Source organism: Eriocheir sinensis, chromosome 29 (assembly GCF_024679095.1).
Source record: "Eriocheir sinensis breed Jianghai 21 chromosome 29, ASM2467909v1, whole genome shotgun sequence".
In the NCBI taxonomy this organism is placed as follows: domain Eukaryota; kingdom Metazoa; phylum Arthropoda; class Malacostraca; order Decapoda; family Varunidae; genus Eriocheir; species Eriocheir sinensis.
In genome coordinates, this window is record NC_066537.1 from 4,371,528 (window position 1) to 4,394,467 (window position 22,940).

A 22,940-nucleotide genomic window follows, 5' to 3' on the forward strand; every position below is an offset into this window, starting at 1 on the left:
TTATTATTATTATTATTATTATTGTTGTTGTTATTGTTTGTGGTGTGAATGGAACTCTTTAGAATGCATTACAGATGGATATATGACTCTCTCTCTCTCTCTCTCTCTCTCTCTCTCTCTCTCTCTCTCTCTCTCTCTCTCTCTCTCTCTCTCTCAATCTCCGTAGACAGTGAAAGGCTTGTCAGAAATGAAATCTTGCCTTTACCAGACTTATAAAGCGTTTCTCTCTCTCTCTCTCTCTCTCTCTCTCTCTCTCTCTCTCTCTCTCTCTCTCTCTCTCTCTCTCTCTTTCAATCTCCGTAGACAGTGAAAGGCTTGTCAGAAATGGAATCTTGCCTTTACCAGACTTATAAAGGGTCTCTCTCTCTCTCTCTCTCTCTCTCTCTCTCTCTCTCTCTCTCTCTCTCTCTCTCTCTCTCTCTCTCTCTCTCTCTCTTTAGCTAATCTTTTTAATTACTGCTTTTTTTAATCATACAGTTCCCACATTCTCTCTCTCTCTCTCTCTCTCTCTCTCTCTCTCTCTCTCTCTCTCTCTCTCTCTCTCTCTCTCTCTCTGACGTCATAATCAGCTGATCCTATGACGTAATCGAGTCCCTTCCTCCTCCTCCTTTTCCTCCTCCTCCTCCTCCTCCTCCTCCTTTTTCTCCCAATAATTCGTGCCTCTCCTTCCCCTCCTCTTCCTGTTCCTGCTTCTTCTTCCTACTCCTCCTCCTCCTCTTCCTCATTATCAAGATCGGTGGTGGTGGTGATGGTGGTGATGATGGTGGTGGTGATGGTGGTGATGGTGGTGGTGGTGGTGATGGTGGTGATGATGGTGATGAACAGTACCGAGAAAGGTGAAGATGAAAGGTTACGCACACACACACACACACACACACACACACACACACACACACACACACACACAGGTACTTACGCAATACTTCTCCATCTTGTCTTGTATTAAAAAAAGATCTTGTCAGTCGTGAAGAAAATAAATTATTGAACACAGAAAAACATGAAGGCCTATTGTCTGTTGTTTTTGTTTACACTTGTTATTTTCTTTCTTCTTCTTATTGTTTTTATTGTTATTTTCTGCTTATTATAATTTTTTTCTCTTTCCTTCTTTCTTTTTTTTCTTTATTTTTTGTCCTTTTTTTTTTGGTTGGTGATAAATTTACTTTCTCTTTTCTTTTTTTTTCTTTGGTGAACACAGAAAAAAATATATATATGTTATTTTCTTTTTCTTCCTTTCTTTCTTTCTTTTCTTCTGTTTAAATATTTTCTTCACTTGTACACAATAAGTTCTTTTTTTTATCTTCCTACTTGTCTTTATTTCTTTGTTTTCTTTCTTTCTCTCACTCACTCGTTTTCTTTATTACCTATATTTTATTTCCTTCATTTCCTGCATTAACCTGTAGACAAAGAGGTATTATTATTATTATTATTATTATTATTATTATTATTATTATTATTATTATTATTTAAGTATTTTTTTACATGATTCATTCTTTTGAGACCTTGGGTGTCACTTATTCTAATACATCTTGTTGACTCTCTCTCTCTCTCTCTCTCTCTCTCTCTCTCTCTCTCTCTCTCTCTCTCTCTCTCGCCTTATAGGATGCTCGAGATGAAACAGAAATGCATTGTCGTCGTGCGCCGTCCCTTTGTCATAAGTCATCCAGTCAGATTCTCGTTTGACTCGTTAATCTTGAATGCGACTGATCGAAAAGTAGAACGAAGCTGTATGCATTTATTCTCTTCGTTAAGTATATAAATATATATATAATCATTTTCTTTCACGTTTCTATATATAAGCTTTCTTGGTGTGGCCTGATTTGGGTGGGGAGATGAGGGGTTGAAAATATTTAAGCATAGTCAATATTGGTGTGCTGGATATCCCTTCACTGGTAGCCTGGTAACATACACTTCCAGGTCTTTCTCTGCCTCTGTGGTGGATCGTGGAGTGTTTCCCATGTGGTATTGGTGTGCTGGATATCCTCTCTCAAGGAGCAGGACTTTACATTTTTCCTCATTGAATTGTAGCAGCCACTTTTTGTTCCATTCCTGTAGCTTGGTGATGTCTTCTGGTAGGAAATCCACAGTCAAGGGGTTAAGCGAAGCGAGGTGAGTTTGGGCTGGATTTGAGCGAGTCTGAGACAGGTTGGGTGAGTTTGAGGCAGGTTGGGCTGGTTTTGGCAGGAGTGGGATGCATTGCTTGTCCAGGGTTCGGGGGGGGGGCGTGGATTATCGCGTCATTGGGTGGGTCAGTAAGAGGATCATGTGTTTCATCATCTGTGTGTGTGTGTGTGTGTGTGTGCTTGATTGAGAGGACGTTTTGGGACCAGTCACGCGCTGGTCATTGTTGTGGTTCTGGTGTTTCCGTGGGTCAGGCGTGCAGGGATGTGTGTTAAGCTGCTTGTATTTCGCTTATTCTTTAGCTGATGATTAATACCTGATTCTTATTTTTCTTCTTGTTTCTTCTTCTTCTTCTTCGTTTTCTTTCTTTCTTCTTGTTCTTGTTCTTGTTCTTGTTTTTCTTCTTGTTCTTTTTCTTCTTATTCTTCGTTTTCTTCTTGTTCCTGCTCTTGTTCTTTTTCTTCTTCTTCTTCTTCTTCTGCTTATTTAGTCATTTATGTATCTACTTATGTATTCAACGCTGTCTATCTGTCTCGCTATTAACATTTTTCTGTCGCCGGTTCTGTCTGCTACTTTTCTGTCTCTCTATCTATCTATCTATCTTTCTATCGATTTATCCATATGTTTTTTTTTATTCTGATCTACTCGTTTTCCAATACATATCATTCATTATAACGTCTATATCTACCCTGTCTATTTATCTTTTTCTACTTGTTTTTTTTTCCTTTCTATCTACATTTAATTCATCTATTTTTTCTTTTCATCTGACTACCAACTCGTTTTCCCATACGTTTCATTCGCTAATTAATCTCTATGTTAATTTTATCGCTTTCTGTTGGTTAATTCACATCCTTCGTCTACTTACAATTTACTTATTCACTTAAATGCATTCCTATTATACACCCATTATCTTGATCTTCTTAATTGACCCCTAACCTAACCTAACTTAAATCTCTATGTTAATTTTATCACTTTCTTTCAGTTAATTCACATCCTTCGTCTACTTACAATTTACTTATTCACTTAAATGCATTCCTATAATACACCCGCTATCTTGATCTTAATTGACCCCTAACCTAACCTAACTTAAATCTCTATGTTAATTTTATCACTTTCTGTTAGTTAATTCACATCCTTCGTTTACTTATAATTTACTTACACACTTAAATGCATTCCTATTATACACCCATTATCTTGATCTTCTTAACTGACCCCTAACCTAACCTAACCTAGCCTAACCTAACTTAAATCTGGATGTTAATTTTCATTTTTTTTATTTTTTGAGGCATTTTTATTCTCAATTTCTATTTATTTTTATTTGTTGATTTATTTTCTCGTTTTTCATTCTTTTCTTTTCTCTTTTTTTTTCATTTCGTTTTCTTCTAGCAGTTTCCTCTAGGCCTAACCTCATTTACTTTCTCCTCCGGCACTTCAGAGTTTGTTTAGGCCTATGTGTATTTTTAGGGTGGAGAGAAAAAGGCTCTTGCTTAGTCTTTTTTTTTCTTTTTTTCTATGCGGTGTTGACGTCTGGTTTTTGTTCTTTTTTAGTTTCTTGTTTTTGCATCGTTTCAGTTTCGTATTTCTGTTTAAACCCTTTTTATTTTTGTATCATTTCATTCTCTTGTTTTCATCGTAAGCTTTTATTTTTTATTTAGTAGGTATTCTCAGCAGCATAATTCATAGTTCTCATTATTTTTGGCTCTGTATATTCACCTGGTCCTTAATAATAGTCTGTCACTGTATTTCCACCTACGTATGGGGGCTTCGTGGTGCAGCGGTTAGCACATTCGGCTCACATCCCAGAGAGCCCGGAACCGAAACTTTCCACCTACGTATTCTTTTATTTATGCGATGCATCATACCAAAGTTGAATGTAAATTTTATCCTTCTACTACTATTATTTTCTAAGCGTGCGGGCGCCGAGTCGTGGACGCAAGTTCCCGTTCCGCCCACGACGACAAACGAGCTGAGAATTTTTCATCCATCGCCGAGTGGCCTAATAAGACTACCACATGCTGCCCTGGAGGCCACCTATCACCACGAACACTAGATTCTCGATAGAGGAATCAAAGATGAGCTCCAAGGGGCAGCATGAGTCAAGCAAGATGGCGCCGCTATACAGCACGTGACGGTGCCATAACGGACTAGGCCCGACCACCACCACCACGCACCACCAAGAAAGCCTGCCTGCGCAATAGGAGGAACGTACAAAAAATCTACTACTCAATTTTCAAAGCAATATCATTTACATTTCTTCTTGTTTTAACATTCGTATGACTTCGAGCTGTGTAGAAAAGCATCATTGTGCCTCTACAGTGTCTCCTTATTATTTATAGTAGATACTGTTGTGCTGGAAGCTTCCCCCGGCGTCTACGGGCCTCTAGAAGGCTCCGGGAAGAACGAGCAGGGGGGCGGGGAGCAAAGCCTCGTCCGCGCCCCGCGGGGCGTGGCCAGGCGCCAGGCGGGAAGTGTTGCCAACTCGCATATATTTTTGCTACATGTTCTTGTATGATCTAAAATATACTGTAACATTCTAGACTGTACTGTTCTGGATATATATAGGAGAAGAGGGCGAGAGAGGCCCAGTCCCAGTCATAGTAAGCTAGTGTTCAGTGAAGAGTCAGAGTGAAGTGTACTACTATGGAAGAATATTAAACTACAGAAGCTGTGCAAAGTGTTTACATATCTCCCTCCCACGGAGTCTCCTGACGGCGACACGGAACCCAAGTAACACGTCCGGCATAACATTGGCGTCAGGAGTGTAGCCATTTGTTTTTTTCGCCATGGAGACTCGTTCCCAAGCTGCCCAGAGGGACGACATGTTGACTGAACTTTTGGAAGCCTTGAGACTACAGGGGGAGAAACAAGAAAGAGCACAGCAACAACAAGAAAGAACACTCCAAGAACTCAAAGAACAACAAGAAAGAGCACACCAAGAACTCAAAGAACAACAAGAAAAAGCACACCAAGGACTCAAAGAACAACAAGAAAGAGCACAGCAACAACAAGAAGGAACACTCCAAGAACTCAAAGAACAGCTAGAAGATCGCTTCACAGGATTACAGCAACAGCTAAAAGCAGTACAAGATGGAAGTGAGTCAGTGCGAAGAGAAATGACTGATGTGACCACGAACTTGGGACAACGCCTGATAGAAGTGGAGAAAGAACACACAAATCTTCAACAAGAGATGGAGGTGGTGCGGGAGACGACACACAAAGAAATATTAGAAGTGACAGAGTGAAGGCCCTTGAAGACTGCTTGGCTGGAAACGGACAGCCAGTGCCTGCAGGGGCTAGTTGTACCCAAGATGCTTCTCCTACGCAAGTCCGGGGTAGTTTGAGCCCTGTTTCGCCTGAGTTTATCCCCACAAGATGTTCCGCCAGCCCCATGAGTCTGCTGGGTTCGCCTGTTAGAAAGAAGCCTCAGGAGTTTGATGGCAAGGTCTCCTGGGAGGCTTACCGCGTTCAGTTTGAGCTGTTGGCAGCTCGGAACGGATGGGATGACCAAGAGTGCGCGATACAGCTGGCCACTAGCCTGAAAGGGGCGGCGCTGGAGGTCCTTGCTCAGCTCGACAATGCGACAAAGGGCAGCTACAGAGGGCTGGCACAGGCGCTGGAGCAACGATATGGGACCAAGCACCAAAACGAGCTCTTCAGGGTTAGGTTCAGAACCCGCAACAGGAGGCGCGGCGAGTCTCTTCAGGAACTCGCTCAGGACTTTGAGAGCATGGCGCACAAGGCATACCCAGGTGCCACCCCTGACCTGCTGACGGTTTTGCTGCGTGATCAATTCATCGATGCCCTGGACAGCCCTCAGCTGAAGATACAAGTGAACTAAGCTAAGCCAACATCAATGCAGGAAGCTCTGGCACGTGCCATGGAGTTTGAGTCCTTTGTTAGGTCTTGCTTGTCAAGCTTCAGGGACGACTCGACTTCTGGCTTTAGGGCACGAAAGGGCGCTGTCAGCGACACAGACAGGTTCCAAGGAACGTGCTGGTACTGCGAGAACGAATGCTATAAGAGGAAGAAGGAATATGAAGGTGGCACTAAGAAGAAGCCCAGAGAAGGACCCAAGTGCTGGACCTGTATAGAAAAGGGGCACTGGAAGAATGAGTGTCAGAAAAGTGTGCCCCCAACGAGGGACCACCACTCGGGAAACTAAGAAGGACTGGTTCATGTGTTTCATCATGTGTGTGTGTGTGTGTGTGTGTGCTTGATTGAGAGGACGTGTTTGGGACCAGTCACGCGCTGGTCATTGTTGTGGTTCTGGTGTTTCCGTGGGTCAGGCGTGCAGGGATGTGTGTTAAGGTGCTTGTATTTCGCTTATTCTTTAGCTGATGATTAATACCTGATTATACCTGATTCTTATTTTTCTTCTTGTTTCTTCTTCTTCGTTTTCTTTCTTTCTTCTTCTTCTTCTTGTTCTTCTTGTTTTTCTTTTTGTTTTTCTTCTTATTCTTCGTTTTCTTCTTGTTCTTGTTCTTTTTTTTTCTTCTTCTTCTTCTTCTACTTATTTAGTCATTTATGTATCTACTTATGTATTCAACGCTGTCTATCTGTGTCACTATTTACATTTTTCTGTCGCCGTGTCTTTCTCTGCTGGCTTTTCTGTCTATCTATCTATCTATCTTTCTATCGATTTATTTTTTATTCTGATATCTACTCGTTTTCCAATACATATCATTCATTATAACGTTTATATTTACCCTGTCTATTTATCTACTTGTTTTTTTTTCCTTTCTGTCTATCTACATTTAATTCATCTATTTTTTCTTTTCATCTGACTACCAACTCGTTTTCCCATACGTTTCATTCGCTAATTAATCTCTATGTTAATTTTATCGCTTTCTGTTACTTAATTCACATCCTTCGTCTACTTACAATTTACTTATCCACTTAAATGCATTCCTATTATACACTCATTATCTTGATTTTCTTAATTGACCCCTAACCTAACCTAACTTAAATCTCTATGTTAATTTTATCACTTTCTTTCAGTTAATTCACATCCTTGCTTTCCTTACAATTTACTTATTCACTTAAATGCATTCCTATAATACACCCGCTATCTTGGTCTTAATTGACCCCTAACCTAACCTAACCTAATCTAACTTAAATCTCTATGTTAATTTTATCACTTTCTTTCAGTTAATTCACATCCTTCGTTTACTTATAAGAAGGACTGGTTCATGGGGGCAACGACCAGTCTGTCCTGTACATGCCCCGAAGATATCAACGTGCAGGAGAACCACCATGACGAGCTGCCAAGTGGAGGGCAAGGTTGACGGAGTGTTGTGGCCTGTGGTCGTCGACACAGGCTCGGAACGCACATTTGTGCGGCCTGACGTGGTGAGTCATCGTCGGCTTCCTAAGACGTCGCATCGACTGTGCGGAGTCACTGGACACTATGCAGACCTCAGAGGCCCAGTGGACGTGAAGTTTGAGCTCGGAGGAAAGGAAGAGTTCCTCTCTGTGTACGTGGCTGACATGGACGACCCCTGCATCCTAGGTATGGATTATCTTGTCTCCCACAGGTGCGAGCTGGACTTCCGCGCTAAGCAACTGACTGTAGGAGGAAGGAGGGTGCCACTGACGACTGTGCACAAGGAGGGCCTGCCAGTGACAGTCAAGCGCACCACCATTATTCCTCCGAGGTCAGAGATGCTGTTACCCTGTCAAATTACGGGTGCCCCCCCGGCTAGCCTGTGTGTGGTAGGGAGTGGAAGTCGATGTCCGGTAGAAAACGGGGTGATTGTAGGCAGTACTTTGGCAGACCCTATTGCAGCGGAAGTGCCTGTCGTCGTGGCCAATGTCTCCTTCAGCCCAAAGAAAATAAAACAAGGGACCATGGTGGGGTTGTGCCAAGAGATCGACCAGGAACCAAGAACCTGTGTCTGCAGGAGAACCCTGACGAAGCCCCAGGAGGAGCTGCCCGACTACCTGCGCGACCTGTTTGACAGGAGCTCCAAGTGTCTAGAGGAGCCCCAAGTGGAACAGCTCAGGGAGCTTCTCGTGAGGAATGCAGATATATTTTCCACAGGAGACCTGGACTTGGGGTGTACGGACCTGGTAGAGCACCACATCGACACAGGTAGCCACCGCCCAGTGAAGCAAGCTCCTCGAAGGATGGCACCAGCCCGTCGCAAGGAGATGGATGAGGTAATGGATGATCTCCGGCAACAGGGGTTAATCGAGCGGTCCAGCAGCCCGTGGGCGTCTGCTGTAGTGCTCGTCAGGAAAAAGTACGGTTCCCTCAGGTGCTGCGTGGACTACCGAGCCCTCAACGATCTCACCATCAAGGATTCATACCCACTCCCACGGATCGACGACACGCTCGATGCTTTGGTGGGCTCCAAGTGGTTTTCAACACTGGATATGGAGTCTGGGTATCACCAAGTCAAAATGGCGGAGCAGGACAAAGAGAAAACAGCCTTCTCCTACGGTCAAGGCCTGTGGCAGTTTAAGGTCATGCCCTTTGGCCTGTGCAACGCGCCGGCCACGTTCGAGCGGCTGATGGAGAGGGTGCTGGAGGGACTTCACTGGAAGACGGCACTCATCTACCTCGACGACGTGATTGTCTTTGGCCAGACCTTCGAGCAGGAGATGGAAAGGCTATCAGAGGTTTTCGCCCTGTTTAGAGCTGCACACCTTAAGCTCAGCCCGAAGAAATGCTGCCTATTCCAAAGGGAGGTCCAATACTTGGGACACATCGTGAGCGAGGCTGGAGTACGCACTGATCCTGAGAAGGTGACTGCGGTAAGGGACTGGCTGACACCCACCAACGTGAAGGAGCTGCGGAGCTTCCTCGGGTTGTGCTCATACTACCGCAGGTTTGTGTAAGGCTTCGCTACGATTGCTGCACCACTGCTCCTCCTGACGAAGAAGTTTGAGTGGACAGCGGAAACTCAGGTTGCCTTTGAGAAGCTCAAGGAGGCCCTCATCAGCTCGCCCGTACTCACCTACCCAGACCCCTCTAAGCCTTTTATACTGGATTGTGATGCCAGTGATGAGGGGATTGGTGGAGTGCTGTCCCAGGCATGTGCCGACATGGAACGGGTTGTGGCCTACTTCAGCAAGAAGCTCACCCCAGCCGAGAAAAACTATTGCGTGACCCGGAAAGAACTCCTGGCAGTAGTCAAGAGCCTTGACTTTTTCCATGCTTACCTGTACGGTGCAACTTTCACCATCCGCACAGATTACGCTGCATTGCGGTGGTTGAAGCCACTGAAAAACCCTTAGGACCAGCTTGCTCGCTGGATAGGTAAACTAGAGCAGCATCACTACACTATTTTGCACTGATCTGGGCTAACACACGGTAACGCGGACAGCTTGAGCCGGCGCCCCTGCTTACCTGAGTGTCAACATTGCCTCCAGAGGGAAAGCGTCCAGAATATGTGCCGCCGCACTACAGTGGAACAGACAGCGGAGGTGCCATGGGAAGACTTGGGAAAACTGCACCGAGATCTGAGACCAATTATGGAGTGGCTGAGTCAATCGTCAACGCGACCTGGGTGGGAAGTAATCTCGAGAGAAAGCCCTACCACCAAGAATTACTGGACTCAGTGGGACACTCTTCGGATAGACGACGGGGTGTTGCAGCGACGCTGTGTCTCTCATGATGGTCTTGACAACTACTGGTCAACGGTGCTACCTGTGAAGTCCCGGGAAGGCGTCTTGAAAGAAATGCACGACAGCATCACCAGCGGACACCTTGGGGTAAAGAAGACACTGAGTCGCCTGCGCCAAAGGTTCTACTGGGTTGGCATGAGGAAGGACGTGGAAGAATGGTGTCACCCGTGTGAGGTGTGCTGTGCAAAGAAGGGCCCCAAGAAGCGTCACCGTGCCCCATTGCAACTATACCAGGTTGGAGCCCCCATGGAACGGGTGGCAGTGGATATAGCAGGACCCTTGCCTCTGACGACGAACGGAAATAGGTACATCTGCGTCACAATGGATTGCTTCACCAAGTGGCCGGAAGCCTACGCCCTCCCTGACGAGGAAACCACTACCATCGCCAAGGTTTTGGTGGAGGAGTTCTTCTGTCGCTTCGGTGTGCCTAACGAGCTCCATTCCGACCAGGGAAGAAATTTTGAGTCAACAGTCCTTGCCGAGTGCTGCAAGCTTCTGGGTATCAAGAAGACCCGGACCACCCCTCTGCACCCACAGTCAGATGGAATGGTGGAGAGGTTTAATTGGACGTTGGGCCAGGAGTTGGCCAAGCAGTGCAACAATGATCAGTCTTCATGGGATCAGAAGCTGCCTGCGCTTCTCATGGCCTACAGGTCTGCCGCCCACGAGACTACGGGGTATTCACCGGCAAAGCTGATGTTTGGACGTGAGCTGCGATTGCCGGTGGACCTACTGACAGGAAGGCCTCCTGAGGAAAGCCTTCCAAGGGACGCCTCCAGTTTTGCCCGTCAACTAGAGGAATGGCTGGAAGAGGTGCACCATCAAGTCCATGGTGCCTTGAAGTTCTCCGGGGAGGCCATGAAGCGCGGTTACAATATGAGGGCAAGCCACGTTGACTTCAAGGAAGGAGACCAAGTCTGGCTTTACAACCCGCAGAGGAAGAAAGGACAGTCTCCGAAGTTACAGAGCCCCTGGGAAGGCCCTTACACTGTGCTAGAACGCCTCTCCGACGTGAATTACCGAATCCGGAGAACGGAAAGGACCAAGCCGAAAGTTGTCCACGTCAACCGCCTATGGAGGTATCACGGTCCGGAAAACTACACCTGGAACAACTACAGACAACCAGCAGCCGACGAAAACGCAAGGGACGTCCAGGACCGAGAGGAGGTCGACGACGACATAGGCCTTCTGGACCTTTCAGCCGAGGGAGATAACCTCCCGGCTTCGGCAGATGTTCCAGAGACACCCCAAGAAGCGGACGACGACGAGGCGCATCAGGAGACAGACGCGCAGGAGGCACCGAGCAGAAGACAGAGACAACGCAGGCGTCCACAGCGATACGACGATTATTATGTTTTTGATTAATTCTCTTATGTTTGTATATAGTTAAGTGTGTGATCGGGACGATCACAATTAAGAGGGGGGGATAGTGTTGTGCTGGAAGCTTCCCCCGGCATCTATGGGCCTCTAGAAGGCTCTGGGAAGAACGAGCAGGGGGGCGGGGAGCAAAGCCTCGTCCGCGCCCCGCGGGGTGCGGCCAGGCGCCAGGCGGGAAGTGTTGCCAACTCGCATATATTTTTGCTACATGTTCTTATATGATCTAAAATATACTGTAACATTCTAGACTGTACTGTTCTGGATATATATAGGAGAAGAGGGCGAGAGAGGCCCAGTCCCAGTCATAGTAAGCTAGTGTTCAGTGAAGTGTACTACTAAGGAAGAATATTAAACTACAGAAGCTGTGCAAAGTGTTTACATATCTCCCTCCCACGGAGTCTTGTGACGGCGACACTGAACCCAAGTAACACGTCCGGCATAACAATACGATGGTTCGGGAAAGCCCCACAGGATGACTCGCCTACAGGAACCCTCGGGCAAGGCGTTGTAGTGAGGAGGGGGGGGAGGATTCAAGGCTACAGCCCCCTCCCCTCCCCCCCCAGGCGTATTCCCCCTTGGGTTGCCTGATTCTAACCTATCTATCTCTTCTCTGTGGCTTCTTTTACTACGCCTGTTTCCTGTAGCGCCTTTACCGTAGCGGAGAGAGAGAGAGAGAGAGAGAGAGAGAGAGAGAGACTTTGTGTATACCTGTATCTTCAAGGTGTCTTCAATTAGGCCTAGTCAGCGGTAAGTCAACGCTCTGGTATAGTTCACAGTCTGCCGTAAGGAGGTCACGTGTGTGTGTGTGTGTGTGTGTGTGTGTGTGTGCTCGCCTCCTGGGTATAGTGAAAGTTCTTATAAGGGTCGTCGTTACCTATCTCATTTTCTTTTCAATAGGCACTTTCACTCTCTCTCTCTCTCTCTCTCTCTCTCTCTCTCTCTCTCTCTCAGCCACGCCCAACCTTCACATGTGTTTTTTCTCATTATTTCTCTACTTTTCATTCTTTTTCTTATCAATGTTGTTTTCTATTCTCTTTTCCTCTTTTCCCTCTCTTTTCTTTCTTTCTTCTTTTCTTCCTCCTCCTCGCTTTCCTTGTTCTTCTTTACGAATTGTCTACGTTCACATCTGCTGTTCTTTTTTCCTCTTTAGTTTCCATCCTTTTCTTTAATCAATCTTCCTGTTTTCTTTTCTTCTCTTTTTCTTTTTCTTCTTTTTTTTGTTCATCTCATTCCACCTTTGTTTCAGTCTTTTCATTCTCTCTTTCGTCTCTCTTCTAATCTTTTCTTTACGCTTTTCTTAGCTTCCAATCTTTTCTTCAATTAATCTTGTTTTCTTTCTCTCTTTCCTGTTCACGTCTGTTTTTCTTATCCAATCTTTCGTGTTTAGTATTTTCTTCTCCTTTCCTCAGTCTTTCTTCCTCTCTCTCCTCTCCAATTTTCTTAGTTTCCAATCTTTTCTTCGGTTAATCTTGTTTTCTTTCTTTCTTGTTCACGTATGTTTTTCTTATCCAATCTTTCGTGTTTTGGTATTTTCTTTATATTCTTTCCTCAGTCTTTTCTTCTCCGTTTTCTTCGTTTCCAATCTTTTCTTCGGTTAATCTTGTTTTCTTTCTCTCTTTCCTGTTCACGTATGTTTTTCTTATCCAATCTTTCGTGTTTTAGTATTTTCTTCTCCTTTCCTCACTTTTCTTCTCCGTTTTCTTAGTTTCCAATCTTTTCTTCGGTTAATCTTGTTTTCTTTCTCTCTTTCCTGTTCACGTATGTTTTTCTTATCCAATCTTTCGTGTTTAGTATTTTCTTCTCCTTTCCTCGGTCTTTTCTTCTCCGTTTTCTTCGTTTCCAATCTTTTCTTCGGTTAATCTTGTTTTCTTTCTCTCTTTCCTGTTCACGTATGTTTTTCTTATCCAATCTTTCGTGTTTTGGTATTTTCTTCTCCTTTCCTCAGTCTTTTCTTCTCCGTTTTCTTCGTTTCCAATCTTTTCTTCGGTTATCTTGTCCAATCTTTTCTTCGGTTAATCTTGTTTTCTTTCTCTCTTTCCTGTTCACGTATGTTTTTCTTATCCAATCTTTCGTGTTTTGGTATTTCTTCTCCTTTCCTCGGTCTTTCTCCTCTCCAGTTTTCTTAGTTTCCAATCTTCTCCTTTTCCTGCTTATCTTTACTAAATGTCTACGTTCACTTGTCTTCTTCTTACCCCCCCTTTAGTATCCAGTCTTCTTTTTTCTTATTAATCCTGTTTTCCTTGTTTTTTTACTGTTTTTTCTTGACTTAGCACGAACAGGTTTTCCATAAGTATATACCCCACACACACACACGTTCACACACACACACACACACACACGTTCACTAGAGCATGATATTTTTTTTTTTATCATTTATTTACACTGCTCAAACATCACCGACACCACCTCATGTCTCTCTCTCTCTCTCTCTCTCTCTCTCTCTCTCTCTCTCTGAACACTTTTTTTTCTTCTTCTTCTTCTTCTTATTATTATTATTTTCTTTTTCTTCCTATATTCACACTCTAGGCATTGACATCACCTCCTCTTCTTCTTATCATTACAATTATTATCATTTTCTTTAATTTTCTTATTTATTCACAAACTTAAAACATGGCTCACTATCTTCGCCCCACAGTCTCTCTCTCTCTAAATTCTTCTTAGTCTTATTATTACCACGTTTATGATCAATTTCTCTGTTTTCTCCTTTTATTCACGAACTTAATTAAACATGGGTATCACTTTTTTATTCACAAACTTCAAACATGACCCATTAACTTCGCCCCACAGTCTCTCTCTCTAAATTCTTCTTAGTCTGCTTATTATTACCACGTTTATGATTCATTTCTGTTTTCTCCTTTTATTCACAAACTTAAACATGGGTATCTCTTTTTTATTCACAAACTTCAAACATGGCTCATTATCTTCGCCTCAGTCTCTCTCTCTAAATTCTTCTTAGTCTTATTATTACCACGTTTATCATTAATTTATCTGTTTCCTTCTTTTATTCACAAACTTAACCATGGGTATCACTTTTTTATTCACAAACTTCAAACATGGCTCATTATCTTCGCCTCAGTCTCTCTCTCTAAATTCTTCTTAGTCTTCTTATTATTACCACGTTTATCATTAATTTATCTGTTTTCTCCTTTTATTCACAAACTTAAACATGGGTACCACGATCGCTTCACAATTTATCTCTCTCCGAAGTCTTGTTTTTCTTCTTTCCCTTTTCATTATTTTCTTGATTTCTCTTTTTAATCGCAAACTCAAAAAAACAAAACACCAATGTCACCTTCCCTTCAATATTTCCTCTCCACACAAACACAAACACACACACACACACGCACACTAACACACACCACAGGGTAAATCTACACGGCGTTCCAGGGGGTAGGAATGGTCACACACACGCACAGTCCCCCGTGGTGTTAGTAAGGTCCCAGGGGCGCTTCGGTAGGGCGTGGGTGTGTGGCTAACGGGGTAAGGAGAGGGCGTGGGTAGGGGCACAAGAGGCGAGGTGGCGTGCTACCCCTTCACTGCCCCCGTCAAGACTGAGTGAGTGTGTGCGAGTCACCGCGAGTGCCCAGTCAAGTTCCCCCCTCTCTCTCTCTCTCTCTCTCTCTCTCTCTCTGGCATACCGCAAGGCTTTCACGTAACACAGGTCATATCTCTGCCCTCTTCTCTCTCTCTCTCTCTCTCTCTCTCTGGTTTTTTCTTTTTCACTCTCCGTCTCTCTCTCTCTCTCTCTCTCTCTCTCTCTCTCTCTCTCTCTCTCTCTCTCTCTCTCTCTTTCGTTCATTAACTTCTGTCTTTCTTTCTTCTTCATTCACAACCATCCCTTCTTCTTCCTCCTCCTCCTCCTCCTCCTCCTCCTCCTCGAAATAATAATAAACATTGAAGAAATCTTTCCATTCATTTCCGCACCGTCTTACGAAACACATATACTACTACTACTACTACTACTACTATTACTACCACTACTACTACTATTGCGTAAGTAGGTATGATGTTACAGTATAGATTAGTAAGTCAAGTTTGTATGTAGGAGTGATCATGTGTACGTGTGTGTGTGTGTGTGTGTGTGTGTGTGTGTGTGTGTGTGTTTGTGTGTGTGTGTGTGTGTGTGTGTGTGTGTGTGTGTGTGTGTGTGTGTGTGTGTGTGTGTGTGTGTGTGTGTGTGTGTGTGTGTGTGTGTGTGTGTGTGTGTGTGCTATCTATCAGTAAAGGATGAAGAGGAGGAGGAGGAGGAGGAGGATCGAGGAGGAAGGGCGACCTTTCAAGGATGCAAGAGGTCAGGGTTTAAAGGGAAGAAGAAGAAGAAGAAGAAGAACAAGAGGAACAAGAAGAACAAGGAAACAAAAACGAAAAATATACATATATATTCATACTTACATACATACATACATACAAATATACACATATCTTCTTGTCTTTATTTTTCTTCTTTTTTTTCTTTCTCTTTCTATCTCTAAATTTATCTATCGTCTCTCTCTCTCTCTCTCTCTCTCTCTCTCTCTCTCTCTCTCTCTCTCTCTCTCTCTCTCTCTCTCTCTCTCGTGTGTATAAACTTAAAAATGAAGATAAAAAAACAAAAGAGAGTCGATGGAAACATATAAAGGGAAGCCGATAAGGAAATTAATCGATGAAAAACACAAATGAAATGAAATGAAAATACGAAGATCGAGGAGGAGGAGGAGGAGGAGAAGGAGAAGGAGGAGAAGGAGGAGGAGGAGAAGGAGAAGGAGAAGGAGGAGGAGGAGGAGAAGTGAGCTGGCAATGGTGACTCTACAGATTACAAGTGAATATGAATTAAGTGAGGAAAGTGAACGTGATATGAATTCACGTAAAAAAACCCAACAGTGATGAAAGAAATATCGATACAGATAAAAGACAGTTAATGTAATATTTGATGATTACTTATTAAAGGAGTCACGTTAATTACTATCCTTGTCAGGCATTTAAAAAGATATACCTAGGTGTGTGTGTGTGTGTGTGTGTGTGTGTGTGTGTGTGTGTGTCTCTCTCTGTGGGGGGATGGATGGTATGTTTCTCCTTCTCCTTTTACCTGCAACACAACAACTATAAATGAATCAATCAATCTCTCTCTCTCTCTCTCTCTCTCTCTCTCTCTCTCTCTCTCTCTCTCTCTCTCTCTCTCTCTCTTGCGGGTTCCCCAGCCCATAGACAAAAAAACCCGTTCTTTTTAGGGTAAAATCTTAAGAAGAATCTCTGCTGTTTACACACACACACACACACACACACACAGAGAGAGAGAGAGAGAGAGAGAGAGAGAGAGAGAGAGAGAGAGAGAGAGAGAGAGAGAGAAATTGTCGTACTCGAAGCATTACAATTATAGGTTTTTCAGCCCCAAGACTATCGTGCCCACACCCATAACAATATCAGACCAAACCCATATATATATATATATATATATATATATATATATATATATATATATATATATATATATATATATATATATAAAACCATTAATCATCGTCTTTTCTACAGTAATTAAACCTCCTAAACCCCAAAATACAAAGCGCTATATTTGACAAGGCTTTATTAGGAGTTTAGGGCATTTTCAGGTAGCTAATGACCCTGGTGGTAGTTTAGCCCTTCTTCTATACATTAAACCCTAATGAACACTCATTAATACCTTATTAACCCCATTTTTAGGCTTAGAAAATAGTTAACTTCAGAGGTTTAAACATCTGACAACACCTGCGTCACTAGACTGTCGTACTTAGCCTCATATGTTTTCCAATTTCCGACCCAAAAACTGTCTCCTCCACTCCAATAACTACATTTATTTATAGCTACAGTTGAAAGATTTTATTATTAGTGTCTTTTTGCTATAGTTAAATATCTAAAAACTTGTAAATGTTAATACAATGGTGGATACGATAATCTGACAACGCTGGGCAACACCAACTCCCAATTTCCGACTCAAAAACCGTCTCATCCACTCCAATAACTACATTTTTTTATAGTCACCGTTGAAAAGTTTAATCATTAGTGTCTTTTTGCTATAGTTAAGTATCTAAAAACGTAAAAACAATGGTGGATACGATAATCTGGAAACGCTGGGCAACAACAACCTAGTGAGTACGATAATTATAAGACTCGGGGCTGTCAGTGTGTGTGTGTGCCTGTGTGGGGATTCGAACCGGGGTGGCTGAGTGGCTGAGTGGTCCCATGGGGGGGTATTACAGAGGCCCTCACCCCTGCCAACCCCCCTGTCAAGCCCCTGTCAAGTTGAGGTGCTGAGGACAAGATAGACAGCTCTCTCAAGTCCCCCAGCCCCTCAGAAGCTCCCCCAGCCCCTAACCCCTGCCAAGCCCCCTGTCAAGCCCCTGTCAAGTTGAGGTGCTGAGGACAAGATAGGCAGCTCTCCCAAGTCCCCCAGCTCCTAACCCCTGCCAAGCCCCCTGTCAAGCCTCTGTCAAGTTGAGGTGCTGAGGACAAGATAGGCAGCTCTCCCAAGTCCCCCAGCCCCCAGGTCCTCCCCCAGCCCCTAACCCCTGTCAAGCCCCTGTCAGCTAAGGTTTTGGGGCTACATAGACAGCTAGAAGGCAGCTCACCCAAATCCCCCAGGGTTCCCCCAGCCCCTAACCCCTGTCAAGCCCCTGCCAGCTAAGGTTTTGGGTCTACATAGACAGCTAAAAGGCAGCTCACACAAATACCCCAGGCCTCAAAATCTCCCCCAGGGTTCCCCCAGCCCCTACCAGCTAAGGTTTTGGGGCTACATAGACAGCTAACACAGGGAAGGCAGCTCACCCAAGTACCCCAGGGTTCCCCCAGCCCCCATATGCTCCCCCAGGGCCTCCCCCAGCCCTGAACCCCTGCCAGCTAAGGTTTTGGGGCTACATAGACAGCTAACACAGGGAAGGCATCTCACCCAAGTCCCCCAGCCCCCAGATACTACCCCAGCCCCTTACCCCTGCCAAGCCCCTGAGACCCCCTGCACATTTTTATCCCCTCCAGCCCCCCTTCCCAGCCTCCCAGCCATGCCCCCCAGCCCCCAGGTGCACCCCCAGGCTCTCCCCCAGGCCCATAGGCAGCCCCCACCCCGACGGAGATGCCATGCCAGGCTGCAATAGGTAATGAGATGCCTGTTTGGGGTTTTAATTAGTGAGGATAAGTTAGGTTAGGTTAGGTGAGGTTGGGAGTAACGAGATGGTTTAGACAGGTTAGGTTAGGTGAGGTTAGGTGAGGTTGGGAGTAACGAGATGGTTTAGACAGGTTAGGTTAGGTGAGGTTAGGTGAGGTTGGGAGTAACGAGATGGTTTAGACAGGTTAGGTTAGGTGAGGTTAGGTGAGGTTGGGAGTAACGAGGTGGTTTAGACAGGTTAGGTTAGGTTAGGCGAGGTTGGGATTAACGAGATGGCTTAGACAGGTTAGGTTAGGTGAGGTTGGGGTTAATGAGATGGCTTAGACATGTTAGGTTAGGTTAGGTTAGGTGAGGTTGGGATTAACAAGATGGCTTAGACATGTTAGGTTAGGTTAGGTTGGGAGTAACAAGATGGCTTAGACATGTTAGGTTAGGTTAGGTTAGGTGAGGTTGGGATTAACGAGATGGCTTAGACAGGTTAGGTTAGGTGAGGTTGGGAGTAACGAGATGGCTTAGACAGGTTAGGTTAGGTGAGGTTGGGAGTAACGAGATGGCTTAGACAGGTTAGGTTAGGTGAGGTTGGGAGTAACGAGATGGCTTAGACAGGTTAGGTTAGGTGAGGTTGGGATTAACGAGATGGCTTAGACACGTTAGGTTAGGTGAGGTTGGGATTAACGAGATGGCTTAGACAGGTTAGGTTAGGTGAGGTTGGGATTAACGAGATGGCTTAGACAGGTTAGGTTAGGTGAGGTTGGGAGTAACGAGATGGCTTAGACAGGTTAGGTTAGGTGAGGTTGGGAGTAACGAGATGGCTTAGACAGGTTAGGTTAGGTGAGGTTGGGATTAACGAGATGGCTTAGACACGTTAGGTTAGGTTAGGTGAGGTTGGGATTAACGAGATGGCTTAGACAGGTTAGGTTAGGTGAGGTTGGGATTAACGAGATGGCTTAGACACGTTAGGTTAGGTGAGGTTGGGATTAATGAGATGGCTTAGACAGGTTAGGTTAGGCTAGGTTAGGTTATTGTACTATGAGGAGGTTGAAGTGTGACAAATGGTTAGCTGATGAGTCCATTTGGCAAGTCCTATTGGTGAGTCATATTGGTGAGTCTTATCAGTGATTTTTTTTCTTTCTTTCTTTCCCTCGTCCAGCCTCCCCCATGGCCAAGGCAGCTCTCGGAGGGGTGAAGGGCGGCGGCGGTGTGACGCATCATCCAGACACAACCTTTGCCACCCTCGCCTCTATGAGTGATGGCCTGCAGCTGTCCCCGGCTGCTGTGAGTGTGTGTGTGTGTGTGTGTGTGTGTGTGTGTGTGTGTGTGTGTCCAAGAGAAAAATAAAATAGATCATGAATGTAAAATTATGAAACCCAGCATTGATGACCCAACTAAGCCCGGTTCCCCCTTGGTAGGTGGAGGGCCGCGTGGAGCCCTATGAGCTGGTGGAGCTGTTCTACGGCAGCAGCGGCGGCGGCACCCCCACCCCCCCCACCTCCCATGTGGCACAGGTGTCACCCCAGCACTCCACCGGCACCTCCTCCCCGGAAGTGATGCAGGTGAGCAGCAGCGGCACAGTTAGTGACAGCCTTGGGTGTAGGTCATGAAGCAATAAGTGTATGTAAAGATAAGTTAATGAGGTGACTCTTGAGTAAGCCTTTAAGTTATGCAGAGTTGGCATGACGGATGTATGCATGTCTGTGTGTGTGTGTGGCAGGTGATACACCCAAGGGTGGACCTGGAGAAGGCTGCCGCCGCCGCCGCCGCTGTGGGCCAGTACAGCTGTGGGGTGTGTGGGCGCTCCTTCCGGGAGGCCAGCCACTACACCAAACACAAGCGCGGGGCACTGTGCCGCAAGCTGGCCCAGCGCTTGGCCAAGAAGAACAAGAAGAAGAAGAGCGGCAGCAAGAATGACTGGCCCGGCCGCCCACGCCAGGCGCCGCCTCAGAAGCCCTACGAGTGCACGGTGTGCGGCGCAAAGTTCTTTGACCGCGGCAACGTGGAGCTGCACCTGGAGCGGCGGCACCACACGCAGCAGCGGCTGTGGGCCATGGCCGTGCCTGGCGGCGGCTGCTGCCCCGAGTGTGACCGCTGGTTCCCTGACAGGAGTGAGCTGGAGCAGCACCAGCACCAGCACCAGCACCAGCCGCCCTACCTCAGGCCAGGCCAGCCCCCCGCCACCACCGCCGCCGCCCCCATCACCACCGCTGCCACCACCACAGCCACGGCTGTGGCGGCCACCGGGGTGGTGTACTACCCGGAGCCCCTCCAGCAGGTGGTGTCCTACCCCTCCCAGCCCCCTCCTGCCCCACACCTGCCCCCACAGCCTGCCCAGCCCCCCCTCCAGCCCCAGTCCCAGCCCCAGCCCCAGCCCCAGCCCACACCCCCAGCCCACATGCACACCACCATGGCCACCAACCTACTGCACCCCCCCCAGCTGGGCCCCCCTCCCTCCCTCCTGCCCCTGAGCACAGCTCCCAGCTTGCCCCCACCACCCCCAGCCCCTGCCCACCCCCCCATGGCTAGCCTGCCGAGCCCAGCAGCAGGGGAGGGGGCGGCCAAGGCATCACGGGGGGGGCGGGGAGGGGTGCGTCCGGGCTCGGCCAAGTGGAACATGTGTGGTGACTGTGGGCACCGCTTCGTGGACCCCATCAACCTGGAGCTGCACCTCCAGCGGCACCACCCCGCCTCACGCCTGCTGGACACCACCGCCATCCACGGCAGCACCGTGCTGTACCGCACCGACCACACCCGCCCAGACCTGCACGCCCTGGCCCTGGCAGCCCGGGCCAGCCTGCCCGCCGGCCAGGCCTACGAGTGCCTGCTGTGTGGCTACAGGGCCGCCACCCATGCCCACCTCACCGGCCACCTCCAGGCTGTGCACGGCTCAGCCAACGCCAGCCTCATCCACCCCCTGGACGCCCCAGAGCCCCCGCGCAAGGTGACGGGGCGGACCGCCCAGAGTGGGAAGCGGAGCAGCGGTGGCAGTGGCAATGGTGGCAGCAAGGACACCCAGGGGGGGGGCAGGCAGGTGTGCGAGGCGTGTGGGGAGGTGTTCCCCCTGAGGGTGGAGCTGATCCGCCACCGCGTGAAGGAGAAGAAGTACCGGTGTGGGGTGTGCGGCCTGGCCTCCTGCAGCCAGGAGCAGGTCACCGCCCACATGGCCGCCCAGCACCCCGGCACACCCACCACCCCCACGGGGCTGGTCTGCTGGCTGTGCGGGGCGTCCATGTACACGGCAGCCAGCCTGGACGGCCACCTCAAGGGCCACGGGGCGCTGGGCACCGAGTGTGTGGAGTGCGGGGAGCGGCGGCCTGGCCTGGCGGAGCTGCTGCCCCACCTCAAGGGCCACCTGCCCCTGCAGCCCTCCAGGGTACGCCTCTCCCTGGCCCAGGCCGGCCAGCCCACCTCCACCCATGAGGTGGAAGTGACCCTGGACGGCTCGGTGTACGCCTGCAGTGGCCAGGAGCCGCCGCCCGAAGGGGAGGCCCCAGCCACCTGGGCCGCCCTGGCCTATGCCTGCAGTGAGTGTGGGACGTGCCTGGCCGGGGCGGCCCAGCTGGAGGCCCACCTACAGGTGCACCAACTCAGCTCCTCCACCCACCCCTCCACCTCCACCCACTCCCTCACCACTGCCACCACCACCTCGGCGGCCACCACGGCCCCTGGGCCGCCCTGCCTGGCGGGGGCGGGGGTGTCCCGGGTGCCTGGCTCGCTGGAGTTCCGGTGCGAGGAGTGTGGGTTCTGGCGGCAGGACGGGGAGCCGGTAATGAAGCACATCCAGGCCGTGCACATGTCCGGCAACATGCTGCACTCCATCAGGCTGCCCACCGGCCTGTTGCAGGTGCACCCCATACAGGTTGTGACGCCCATCACCATCTACAGCCAGTGACACACCCTCAAGGTTGTGCTGGCCTCCTAATGAGTTACCCAGGACTGAGGTGTGTGGTGGACAAGGTGCTTCCAGTGCCCCGTGCAGCCCCCGGCGGGTCCTGGCCGCTGCACGCCCACCACTGGAAGAGTCCGGCAACACACACAGGGCCGGGACGAGAAGGTGAGCCCCAGGTAATGAAGGGGTGTGTGTGTGTGTGTGTGTGTGTGTTTCAGTGGTAGAGGCTGTTGAGTACCCTCTGCATGGTTCGTACACATTAATAAAGTTGTGGGTCTTGTTTAAGCCTTTTGCTGGAACTCATTACGGGTAGACTCAGCTGGAAAACAATACAGAGAGATTAACCAGATATGTGTGTGTGTGTGTGTGTGTGTGTGTGTGGCGCCAAGGACTGCTCTGAGTCGTGAAATGAGATTATGTTTGACTTTTCCATAACTTTTGGTGTATGTTCAAAGTAGCGTAAGGGATTTGACGTCTTCAAGAACCACATGCATACAGAGGTACATTTCGTTTCTATGAGCTTTGTACATAGATAGCACAGGTGTGTATGTGTGTGTACGTGCGTGTGTGTGTGAGAACTGTTTTATCAAATGTTAAACCCTTTGTAAAGTCTTAACTCACTATGGTTGTAAAACTTTTCATATTTTCATGCTCTTTTCCTTTACCAAACATAACTTTAAGGAGTACGACTTGCCGAGCAGTTTCTAGGTACAGGCATGAGTCTTGATAGAGAAGGTACAGGAGAGGGGTGTGGAAGAGGATGATGGGAGGTGTAGATGGCTCAAGACACCACCCAAAATTGACCTCTCTTTACTTTTA

The 22,940-nt window shown here is 47.4% G+C and overlaps 2 protein-coding genes and 1 long non-coding RNA gene across 8 annotated transcripts in view; 2 read left to right on the top strand and 1 right to left on the bottom strand.

Annotated features, from left to right (window-relative positions):
* LOC127004787 (transient receptor potential channel pyrexia-like) overlaps positions 1-14,685 on the bottom strand; it is a 32,864-nt gene extending 18,179 nt beyond the window's left edge. The window contains exons 1-2 of one of the 3 annotated variants that reach the window (XM_050872917.1): positions 14,484-14,685; positions 917-1,394 (exon numbers count right to left, since the gene is read on the bottom strand). The gene's annotated coding sequence lies outside the window, so the exon portion shown is untranslated. The remainder of the gene's footprint in view (positions 1-916; positions 1,395-14,483) is intronic. The other 2 variants (XM_050872919.1, XM_050872918.1) reach the window with 2 other exon arrangements.
* A 2,393-nt stretch (positions 14,686-17,078) lies between these two features.
* On the top strand, positions 17,079-22,768 carry LOC127004788 (zinc finger protein 628-like). 2 transcript variants are annotated; one of them, XM_050872922.1, is made up of 6 exons: positions 17,079-17,493; positions 17,580-17,765; positions 17,861-18,227; positions 19,389-19,513; positions 19,648-19,791; positions 19,950-22,768. In XM_050872922.1, exons 3-6 carry the CDS (start codon positions 18,206-18,208, stop codon positions 22,122-22,124), a joined length of 2,466 nt encoding a protein of 821 aa, XP_050728879.1. In that variant the 5' UTR covers positions 17,079-17,493; positions 17,580-17,765; positions 17,861-18,205; the 3' UTR covers positions 22,125-22,768. The 2 variants fall into 2 exon arrangements, with proteins under 2 accessions (XP_050728879.1, XP_050728880.1); XM_050872923.1 differs by having other exon boundaries at positions 17,079-17,387; positions 17,580-18,227.
* LOC127004795 (uncharacterized) lies at positions 18,713-19,380 on the top strand. 3 transcript variants are annotated; one of them, XR_007758004.1, is made up of 3 exons: positions 18,713-18,973; positions 19,060-19,150; positions 19,237-19,380. It is a non-coding gene; the product is annotated as an uncharacterized LOC127004795 (long non-coding RNA). The 3 variants fall into 3 exon arrangements; XR_007758006.1 differs by having other exon boundaries at positions 18,713-18,892; positions 18,931-19,021; positions 19,108-19,380; XR_007758005.1 differs by having other exon boundaries at positions 18,849-18,892; positions 18,931-18,973; positions 19,060-19,380.
* Positions 22,769-22,940: the final 172 nt, after the last annotated feature.

Excerpts from the sequence above, each read along its gene's own strand:
- LOC127004788 (XM_050872922.1), top strand. The coding sequence starts at position 18,206 with ATGCCATGCCAGGCTGCAATAG. Across the intron at positions 18,228-19,388 it reads GCCATGCCAGGCTGCAATAG|CCTCCCCCATGGCCAAGGCA; the intron begins GTAATGAGATGC and ends TCCCTCGTCCAG. Across the intron at positions 19,792-19,949 it reads CCTCCCCGGAAGTGATGCAG|GTGATACACCCAAGGGTGGA; the intron begins GTGAGCAGCAGC and ends TGTGTGTGGCAG.